The sequence below is a fragment of the Odontesthes bonariensis genome, chromosome 8 (genome assembly GCF_027942865.1).
Source record: "Odontesthes bonariensis isolate fOdoBon6 chromosome 8, fOdoBon6.hap1, whole genome shotgun sequence".
In the NCBI taxonomy this organism is placed as follows: domain Eukaryota; kingdom Metazoa; phylum Chordata; class Actinopteri; order Atheriniformes; family Atherinopsidae; genus Odontesthes; species Odontesthes bonariensis.
This window is the reverse complement of record NC_134513.1, coordinates 30,747,253-30,758,759: the sequence shown is the minus strand read 5'-3', so window position 1 is coordinate 30,758,759 and position 11,507 is coordinate 30,747,253. Positions and strand designations below refer to the sequence as shown.

The following is an 11,507-nucleotide window of genomic DNA, read 5'->3' as shown; positions in this document are numbered from 1 at the left end:
ATATTTGTTTTTAAATGTGGGAATATGGAGCGTCCCGGCCTTCACAGGAGTGAACGTCAGACTTCAGCTCAGAGTCACAGACCCATCCCACCTGTTTACTGCCTTTGAGTCTGTTCAGAAGCAGCTGGAGACAAATGGAGGAAGTTTTTAGACCAACAGCTGACAGTATGCAGCCAGTTGTTCTGTCTTCATCGGTGTGCCAGCAGCAGCTGTTTGCACATGCTCAGATCTGTTGTTGTGGCTGTTCAGACAGGGTGTGGTGTGGAGGAGGAGGAGGGCATTGTTCATAACGCCCAGTTAATTAAACACCTGCTGGCTTTATCAATGATCTCTGTGGACTGCAGTTTCAGTCAATATAGAGAAAGAAATACTTTCAGAATAATGTCAGCAAGACAAATGAATAAACCTCTGAAAAGATATCCTGAAATAAATACATCACATAAATATAAAGAAAGGATGAAGATAAAGAAATAAAAGATTTATTGAAATAAATCTCTGAATGTGCATCACTGATTTATTTTGGGTGTCTGATTGACTAATATCATCAATATTTCAAAGCTGTTTCTGTCCATGTTTTAATTCCTTATGAGGATTTCAAAGAAGAAATCAACGTGACTTTAGAAGTCTTTCACTGAGGATTGTTAATTCTAATATAAAATCATGTTTAGTGTACTTTTTAAGTATTTTAAGTCAGGGGAAAAGGTCATTGTGTGTGTAATCATCTCTGAGCAGGAGGTGAAGAATCTCTCACATTTAGTCTGGACTGAGTGAAAATCACTGAGCAGAGCAGCTGATGTTACAATCAGTCCACCTCCCTACAAACACAGTCTGAGTGCAGCTGATCAGTAGTGTCTAAATGACCGCTGCTGACCACTCTGATACCAACAATGATGTCTTCAACACTAACATGAATGCTTCCTATTCATGTGGACACAGAAAAACTCAGATGGGACCTTATTAATGAGACCTGCTCTGAATGATTCTGATGCAAAGAGCAGTCTGAATAAAGCAGAGAAGTGTTCGTGTGTCCCCTGGCAGAGTGGAATTTAGAGGCTGAATCAAACAGAACAGCAGAATAAATGGAAAAGGAGACAAGAGGGAAGCAGCAGTTTTAGATAAGAGTTTGTTGTTCAGGAACTTGAAGGCGTGTTGTTACATGAACTCCACTGGTAGGTCAGGTCCTACCTGTGCTGTTTCCATCAGGTGGAGCTCTGACTCATTCCAGGAAGCAGCTCACCTGTGTCACAGTGGAATCAAACAACACGATAATTAGCTGATGATGTTTGTTTTCTACATGAAGAACTGATCTTCATAGAATTAAAGTGTCAGCTCCTCCATTACAGTCAGACACAGCAGCATCCTGCTGCTTCCTGTGTCCCCTTTCAGAATAAAAGAACAGTTAAAATGTGTCTGACTGTAGCCAGTTATGAAGCTGTGTGCAGCTTTGATGGAACATATAATCCACTAATATTGTCTAATGATGAAATGAAGTAGATTCAGGTGTTCTGTCTACTTTATGGATCAGTTTGTGATGTTTCATTCAGCTTTTTACTTCGCTTTATATGTGAGTAATTATCCTTCATCTGTGTTTCTTTTTTTTTGTTGAATTCAACTAACAGTTAAAACGTTTCATTCGAGTTTTTATCTGGAGACATTTTATTTGTACTTTTAAATATAAGATGGACCCTACAGACAAAGATGGAACCTTCCCAGGGTAGAAGGTTATTTTATTAACAGCATATCAGTCAGTTTCTGGTTCAGACGTTAAATCAGTTGATCTCCGTCCTGCCATTGCTTCCTTTTCATGAGGAGATAATGAAGGAAGCATTGAGAGGCTTCAACCAGCTCTTATCATGGCTGCTGCTGATATTTGCAGGTTATTTCCTCACTTAGGAACCTTCCTAAGCAGAAAAGAGCAGCGGGAACGGATCAAACTGAGGTGTTCCTGCTTCATTTGAAAGCTTTTTGTTTGGTTGTAACTTTTTCTGGACAGGAGAACACTTTTGGCAGCTTCTGTCCTTTTTATAAGTTCTGTATACTTAATGTTGACCTTCAATTTTCCTGGATTTGTTGCTACCTACAGCTGTATTTGATCCTTTCTGTCAGCATTAAATGGTGTTTCTTACAGCTTATGCAGTGACATGTCATTTTACCATCAGATATGTCTAACTGTGGTCGAGACTCAATGATTTCTCTTAAACTAAATAGAAATAATCAGCTTCTTGTTGAACTGAAATATTGCTGCATAAACAGGAACCTTCAGTGTTTATACACACTCACCGGCCATTTTGTGAAGTTCACCTGTTCAACTGCTTGTTAAGGCAAATAGCTCATCAGCACATCATCACATGGAAGTAACTCAATGTACTGAGGCATCCAGACGTGGGGAAGTTCAAACCGAGCATCAAAATGGGGAAGAAAGGGGATTTAAGTGAGTGAACAGGGCCGGGCTGGTCTGAGTATTTAAACTAAGGTTTACAGAGAATGGTCCGAAGAAGAGAAACCATCCAGAGGACAATGAGCAGACTTGTCAACACGCAGCAGCAGAAACTGATCTGATTCTGCCTGGTCTGATTTCAGACGGTCGGGTCAGAATTTGGCATAAACAACATGAACATCCATCCTTTCTAACCACAGTGTGCCCATCTTCTGACAGCTACTTCCAGCAGGATGAAGCATCGTGTCACACAGCTCACATCGTCTCAAACTGGTTTCTTGAACATGACACAGGGTTCACCAGATCTGTCTGTCGACTGCAGTCATGTCGATATGGACCAAAACCTCAGGAGCGTTTCCAACACTGTGTTGAATCTACGCCACAAAGAATTAAAGCAGTTCTGAAAGCAAAAAAATGGTCCAACTCAGTAATGGTAAGGTGTGCCTAATGAAGCGGCCGGAGAGCGTGTATAGTTTGATTGTTGATGATTCAGGTGCTGATCAGTGATTGGACTGAAGGCCTCAGCTCGGTTTAAACTGTTTGCTCTGCAGGTTACTTATTGATGAATTACCGTCATATAAAGCCGCAGCAGCTGACCTCTGATCACTTTAAGACTCTTTTATGGTGTGCAGAGTTTCAGAGTGACGGCAGCCTGCAGACAGAGGACTGATGTCGGAGAAGGAGCAGAGGATTTCCTCTTCTTCTACACACAGACAGCAGAGAGCTGCAGAGGGAAGAAGTTCATGGAAGAAGCTGAGTAAGTGACACTGCTCTCTGAACACACTCACAGTAAAACTCGGAGTCCTGATATGAGATCCAGATAAATCCTGGACTCTGATCCTGTTGGACTCTGATCCTCAACGTGTTTTATGAAGGATCATAATTCAGGTGTGTCTGGGTGTGACCATGTGGACTCATCAGTGGGTTCATATAATAATATAGATAATATTGTTAAATAATATTTAACAGAGAGCAGTGAGCGCCCCCTGGTGGTTCCTGTCAGTCTGCAGCCAGTGATCTTGCAGGATGGATATCTGGAGTCCTGCTGCTACTTATCTGCAGTGTAGCTCTTCATGTACAGTTCAGTCCTGCATTCAGCCCATCAGAGTGTTTCAGATAGCAGATTTATCATCATGCTGCAGGTTCAGATAATCAGTGTGTGTCAGTGAATGGAAATGTTTCATCATCATCATCATCATCATCATCATCATCATCATCATCATCATCATCATCATCAGGATCATCATCATCATCATCATCATCATCATCATCATCAGGATCATGACGTCTGTGCTGCTCCATGCCTCCATCTAGTGGAATGATGGAAGTACAGCAGCTGATCTTTTTACAGCCTAAATGATGGAAAGGAGGATGTGAGTTGATGTGCAGATGAATGATTTGTGTTTCCTCTGCAGGTGAAGGTAGAAAGTGTCTGTGAGCTGATGTGAATTCAGCAGCATGGATCAGTGTGAGGACACTAAAACCTCTCTGTGTGGGGAACATGAGAGCCAGAGCAAAGCTCAGAGGTGAGAGGACCATCTCTAACTGTCCATGACTCTTCTCCATGTCAGAGCTCAGCACTCACATCACCAAACCACCTTTATTCGCAGTAAAAAAAAAAAAGCTAAGTGTTGTGTTAAAGACCAGAACAGCAAAAAACTTCTCATGATGCTGGGTATGGACCTAAACTTTAACCTGCATCCGGACCAAGCTCTGTCACCAGCTTCATATTTTCTAACCCAGAAACACTGAATATGAACCACCAGTTGAGCCAAGACTAGAGTCTGGACTGCATTCAGCTCTTGAAAGACAGTCTCTGAAGTAAACTGAAGCTGAAAGTTACTCAGATTAGCTTCATGGTGAAATATTTTAAACCTTCTTCACACACACTCTTGTTACGTACTTAGTAATTTACTTTTAGATCAGTTTTATTAGTTTTTGTTGCACTATAGAGAACTTTCCGGCTTCTTTTCTCTTTTAGAGAAAAGATGGAGACACCTGTGGAGCACCCGGAGGACCCTCCAACCCTGGGAGCTCCACCCCCTTCAGCAGGTAGGAGTCCAACAGTTTCTGCATGTAGACACCAGTAAGACACATGATGCTCAAACTGACCAATCACAGCTCCGGTTGTTTCTGTGTGGTTCCTTCAGCCTTCAGTTAGCAGTGACTGTTAGACTCTTTAACTACGTTATAAACCCTTAAAGGGATAGTTCGACTCTTTTGACATGAAGCTGTATTACATCCCATATCAGCAACATCATTTATGAACGTTTTCTTACCCCCTGCTGCGTCCTGTGAGCAGTGTTCCAGCCTCGTTTTGGTGTTAATGAAGGTAGTCCGGCTAGTTGGCTGGGGTTTAAAAAATAAAGCGTTTTGCTTCTCAAAACGAGATGCGTTCAACAGAGAGTAATACAAGGCGATTTAGGATTGGTATATCTATAACAGAGCAAAAGTAAATTTAGCTAACAGTAGGATTGGTATAACTATAACAGAGCAAAAGTAAATTTAGCTAATAGTAGGATTGGTATAACTATAACAGAGCAAAAGTAAATTTACCCAATAGTAGGATTGGTATAACTATAACAGAGCAAAAGTAAATTTAGCTAATAGTAGGATTGGTATAACTATAACAGAGCAAAAGTAAATTTACCCAATAGTAGGATTGGTATAACTATAACAGAGCAAAAGTAAATTTAGCTAATAGTAGGATTGGTATAACTATAACAGAGCAAAAGTAAATTTACCCAATAGTAGGATTGGTATAGCTATAACAGAGCAAAAGTAAATTTAGCTAACAGTAGGATTGATATAACTATAACAGGTAATTTGAGTAAACTAACAAAAACTAACAAACATGGATAAACTTTCCTCTAAGAGGAGGCATTTAAAAATATAGCTAATAACAGAACGGTTGATATAACGAATGATAACAAATCTTTAAAAGACTTTTGTCTGAGAGGAAATATTAGGTTGATACAGTGGTAATAGGTCTTAATAGACCATTTGAATATGACTAGGTTTTCCTCCTAGTGAAGCATTAATAAGATCAGAAACATGGATAAGCTTTCCTCTAAGAGGAAGCATTTAAAAAGCTGTTCAATGGTCTGTAAATTAATGGGAACTTGGATAAAAAACTTTCATCTGAGAGGAAATATTAAGGTTTATACAGTGATAATAGGTCTTAATAGACATTTGAATATGACTAAGTTTTCCTCCAAGTGAAGCATTAATAAGATCAGGGTAGAATGACAGAAGAAATAGCACATTAGGGGAGAGGAGGAGAAAAAACCTCAGCACAGGCAGAGTGAAACAAAGACAGAGTAGCAAGTAGGGGAGGTGGAGGTGGTGTCAGAAGCGGCTATGTTTTTGTGTGGATATGTGTGTGTAAGTAAGTAAGTCCGTGAAAGCACTGTCTCAGAGGCCATTGTCTTTGATAACAGGATGGAAAGCTTATCAACCAGCCTGTACAGTTCAGAGCAGGTCCACAGATGTTCTCAGGGAAGGGGGGGCAGAAGGAGCAGAGCATCTTCTTTACATAATAACCAGGAGAAATTGAAGGACAGCCGTCCGAGAGGGGAGCCAGAATTCAGATAACAATTGTTTTGGGTCAGACCGACATTTATTTTCTGTCTGCCTTGAGAGTTTTGCTGGGTTTCTCAATGACGAATCCAAACAGCCAAATTCATGGACTCTCTGCCAGATCCGAGTGAAACAACTTTCTCCAGGATTTATTCCATTTCATTCCCGAGTCCAGGAATGGCATCCAGCGTGCGATTCTGCTCACGTAGCATCATAGCCTGACTGTTGTTCGCTCAGTAGATCTCATCGCATATGTCTCGCAGCTTCACAGTGGCCAGAAGAGCTGCCGAGGTTTTCCAAATTTCTCGATATGCCAGGTAACCGCCAACTCCAAATAGCAGAAAGCCTGTTATCAAAAATCCAATTTTGTACACATCTTTGACATCCTCGACTGACATTATTATTGGCAGATATACAATCCTCCACTCCCAGGAGTCCATTGTGTATCCGGAGAAAAATGTCCCTTCTGGACAAGAGGGTTTCCCCAAACCCTGTCTTCTCGTTGAGAAAATTTCATCAATTGCGTCGAGAGACCAGCTGGCCAAATCCATAATTCACAAGTTTTGGAAACTATGCAAAGAGACGCTCCGAAAGATAGAGACAGAGGCAGAAACATGATGGGGAAAACACCAGTTACCATGGTGATAAGCGCCTAACAGTCTTATGTCATTTAAATTCCTTTAATTCAAAGATCTCTGCAGCCTGCCATCGGTTTGATGCCATCATTAAACAGAATGTAGAATGAGTTTTTAGGTGATGTCTTCTCCAGAATAACCAGAAACAAGTATAGAAGCCTGTTGTATCCCGCTGATATCTGATCGAACACATCAGCCTTCATATCAGAGAGTATACATCAGATTAAAATGAACTTTCATTTGGTCATTGAATCTCTACATTATTTTTGGTCACAGTCAGAGCGAACTCTGCTGCTTATTAAGTTCAGAGCTTTATGTGCAGCTGTCAGGATATTAATGGCAGATAGATATTAACTTTGCACAAATTATACAAGTTTTCATTTTGGTTTTGGAAACAAAAGTCTAAAAATGTTTTAGTTCTAATTGTGTTTATTTTGAAAATGCTTCAGATTTTCATCACTACTTTATAGCATTAGCTTTAATTTATCTTCAAACAGACCCACCCATCAAAAACCATCTGGTTAAATATCGAACAAACCATTTCTGATCAAATTATCTTTGATCTGAAACAGGGACAACAGCAATGGCTCTGACAGCCTGGAAGGTTCATAAAATCATAAGCACTCTTCTTGTGATTTACCCCAATTTTTGGAATACCTTGACTTTCAACCTTTTATGTCATTAAAATATTGTTTAACACCCTGGTCCCATTTTCTCACTTGGTTTGGGTGTGTGATATTAGGAAGAAACACTTTTTGGGAAATCTTCCACACAAAGCGAGCTCCTCTTTCCTGAGCCTCACAGCCATATGATCAACAAAAGCACAATGAAAGCTATGTTCATGACATCATTCATCACTGACTGTCAGCTTTCAAAATGTACATGGACCCCTGAAGTATTCATTATTCAGACGCATTAGTTTTACATTTCAACAACATTTACTGAAAAGTGAGATTCGTGTTCATGTCTATGACACCTTGCAGAGAGCGAACTCAACAGAATACGAATGGAGTTTGTGGAGAGGGTGCCAGCAGAAATCCTCAAGCAGCTGCTTGATGCCCTCTTAGCAGATCGTGTCTTCAATGATTTGGAGAAAGAAGCAATAATCGAGGAGAACCAGAACAGAGCAGATAAGGCACGAAGACTCATCGATGATGTAAGAAATAAAGGAGAGGAAGCCGGCAGGAAGATGATGGAACATCTTCAAAAATTAGACCCTACACTTTCCTCTGAGCTGCGTTTGTTGTCTGGCCCATCAGCACAAAAAGGTAAGGCCACATATTTCTGTTATAAGGGCGTATATTTTTATATTCAGTTATATTGACCAAATTAGTCTTTTGGACTAATAATTTAAACATCTCTTAAAGAGCTGACATCCCTTAGGGCCCTTTAAGACCAAGTGTGACGTGCTTAGCCTTAGATCAGCACACTGGTTGCAAATTACAGAGCAAAATAGACACATTATTTTGTTGTTGGCAGGCAGGCAGGAAGTTATTGGGTGTTATGTATTGTAGGCTATTTGTACTCAATAAGGAGGGTTAATCTGTCCTGTTCCCATCTATGTTGAAATGCACTGCTGCACTGACAGTGATTCTGTGGGTGCAGGAGGGATCATCGCGAATAATTCACCCACACAACCAGCTTGTCCTCCATTTTTGCCTTGACGTGCACTTTTCCTGCACAGCGACAAACCATCATTACACAACGCAAGCTGTTGAAATGAATGGGTTACAGAGTGAAGCTGTGGGATTGTCTCATGAGGTCAGAGAGGGCCATTAGTAGGGGAGCAGTGTCATTTTTACAGACTTGAACCAACACCAGTTCAGTTCCACATTAGTTTGTGTAGTAGCTGCATCTGTGAGGCATGATAGATACAGTGGAGTCCATCTTTAACCTCGGCAGAAGTGGGAGAAAGAAGTGTTTGGGAGATGCTCTTCAGTGGTATTTTCTGAGGGTGTACCTCTTGGTTTATGTTAGGAAATGTCTGGAGTAGCCTGTTTTCTGAGGGCTTTGAACAGGGTTATGGTTGCTAATGTGTTTGTAGCAAAGAATCTGTGATTTCAAGATGCGTTTGGATGTGTGTTTCAGAAGGAAGCTCCACCTGTGCAGCAGCAGGTGAATGTAGGGTTTGCAGTAAAGTTTGGTGTCGAGGATCTTCTGCAGTTGCTCAAAATTGTTTGATGTATTTATTTTTTTCACTTGGAGTGTTTTTAGTGGGATTATCTTCTTGTTTTTCTTGGTTTGTGTTGTTCTTATGGTTGTTATGGTTGGTAGTTTGTGGAAAAGTTGTGTTCTGGTTTTTCTGAGGCAAGGCCTTGAGTTGCTTCCCTTACTGAGAGCTTTGAGTTGGGTGTGTGATTCACAACTCCAAATGCTTTACACCAAACTGTTACAAGTTGTTTTGTTATAGGGTTTGCAGACATGTGATCCTCCCCATCTACACTGAGTGTTAGAATGAATTGATAGGGAAACAAACATCGAAATTATTTGTGTCTTTCATTTGCAATAATAGCTTATATTCATCACTGTAACTAAGATAAGTGTCTCATCAGAGATAAAGAGAAATTTAGCTTTAAAGGCACATGATTTCAGACTTTATTTTCTTTATATTTACGCTCCATACGCTGCTCAGTAACAGGAAATCTTCTTATCTTCTATTTTGTCATTCAGAGCTTCTTCACATGTGTCAACCCAAACTCAAGTCTGCTCTGAAGAAAAAGTTCCAGTGTGTGTTTGAGGGGATTCCTAAAGCAGGAAAGCCAACCCTTCTGAATCAGATCTACACAGAGCTCTACATCACAGAGGGAGGGACCGGAGAGGTCAATGATGAACATGAGGTCAGACAGATTGAAGCAGCATCCAGGAAAGCAGGCAGAGCAGAAACATCCATCAGACAAGAAGACATCTTTAAAGTCCCACCTGGAAGAGATGAACCAATCAGAACAGTGATGACAAAGGGAGTGGCTGGCATTGGGAAAACAGTCTTAACACAGAAGTTCACTCTGGACTGGGCTGAAGGCAAAGCCAACCAGGACATCCAGCTCATGTTTCCATTCACTTTCAGACAGCTGAATGTGCTGAAAGAGAGAAAGTTCAGCTTGGTGGAACTTGTTCATCACTTCTTTCATGAAGTTAAAAAAGCAGGAATCTGCAGCTTTGAAGAGTTCCAGGTTGTGTTCATCTTTGACGGTCTGGATGAGTGTCGACCTCCTCTGGACTTCCACAGCAAGGAGCCCCTGACTGATGCTACAGAGCCCACCTCAGTGGATGTGCTGCTGACAAACCTCATCAAGGGGAAGCTGCTTCCCTCTGCTCGCCTCTGGATAACCACACGACCTGCAGCAGCCAATCGGATCCCTTTTGATTGTGTCAGCATGGTGACAGAGGTCAGAGGGTTCACTGACCCACAGAAGGAGGAGTACTTCAGGAAGAGATTCAGAGATGAGGAGCAGGCCAGCAGGATCATCTCCCACATCCAGACATCCCGAAGCCTCCACATCATGTGCCACATCCCAGTCTTCTGCTGGATCACTGCTACAGTTCTGGAGGATGTGTTGGAAACCAGAGAGGGAGCAGAGCTGCCCAGCACCCTGACTGAGATGTACATCCACTTCCTGGTGGTTCAGGCCAAAGTGAAGAAGCTCAAGTATGATGGAGGAGCTGTGACAGATCCACCCTGGAGTCCAGAGAGCAGGAAGATGATTGAGTCTCTGGGAAAACTGGCTTTTAAGCAGCTGCAGAAAGGAAACCTGATCTTCTATGAATCAGACCTGACAGAGTGTGGCATCGATATCTCAGCAGCCTCAGTGTACTCAGGAGTGTTCACACAGATCTTTAGAGAGGAGGGAGTGCTGAAGCAGAAGAAGAAGGTGTTCTGCTTCATCCATCTGAGTGTTCAGGAGTTTCTGGCTGCTCTTCATGTCCATCTGACCTTCATCAACTCTGGACTCAACCTGCTGAAGCAGCAAACAACCCCCTGGAAGCCTAAATGGTTCAATAAACAAGGTCTAAAACATCTCCATCAGAGTGCTGTGAACAAGGCCTTAGAGAGTCCAAATGGACACCTGGACCTGTTCCTGCGCTTCCTCCTGGGTCTTTCCCTGCAGACCAATCAGAGGCTCCTACGAGGCCTGCTGACACAGACAGGAAGTAGCTCACAGACCAATCAGGAAACAGTTGATTACATCAAGAAGAAGATCAGTGAGAATCTGTCTGCAGAGAGAAGCATCAATCTGTTCCACTGTCTGAATGAACTGAATGATCGTTCTCTGGTGGAGGAGATCCAACAGGCCCTGAGTTCAGGAAGTCTCTCCACAGTTAAACTGTCTCCTGCTCAGTGGTCGGCTCTGGTCTTCATCTTACTGTCATCAGGAAAAGATCTGGATGAGTTTGACCTGAAGAAATACTCTGCTTCAGAGGAGGTTCTTCTGAGGCTGCTGCCAGTGGTCAAAGCCTCCAAGAAAGCTCTGTGCGTACAACATAGATATATTTCTTTTTAAATACATTCTTTACTTATTAACAGAGCAAAAAACTCTATTTAGCTTCTTTTATTTTATGTTTTTACTTTATTTCCATAGACGTATAAACAGAAACAAACAGGGAAACAGAATTCTTCCACTAATGAAATTCAAATGTAGTTTGATTGATTAATGGATCAACTTATTTCCTTCCATCTCATTTCCTCCTCAGCCTGAGTGGCTGTAACCTCTCAGATGAAGGATGTGCAGCTCTGTCCTCAGTTCTCAGCTCCCAGTCCTCCAGCCTGACAGAACTGGACCTGAGTAACAACAACCTGCAGGATTCAGGAGTGAAGCAGCTTTCTGCTGGACTGAAGAGTCCAAACTGCAGACTGGAAA

At 41.7% G+C, this 11,507-nt stretch overlaps 1 protein-coding gene across 1 annotated transcript in view; it reads left to right on the top strand.

Moving 5' to 3' along the window:
• The first annotated feature begins 3,087 nt into the window (after nt 1–3,087).
• The window catches only part of LOC142385716 (NLR family CARD domain-containing protein 3-like), a 30,594-nt gene continuing 22,174 nt past the window's right edge, over nt 3,088–11,507 (top strand). Inside the window, exons 1-5 of the mRNA XM_075472429.1 lie at nt 3,088–3,194; nt 3,853–3,963; nt 4,419–4,489; nt 7,635–7,919; nt 9,322–11,014. Coding sequence (XP_075328544.1) covers nt 3,896–3,963; nt 4,419–4,489; nt 7,635–7,919; nt 9,322–11,014 — 2,117 coding nt within the window. The 5' untranslated portion in view covers nt 3,088–3,194; nt 3,853–3,895. The remainder of the gene's footprint in view (nt 3,195–3,852; nt 3,964–4,418; nt 4,490–7,634; nt 7,920–9,321; nt 11,015–11,507) is intronic.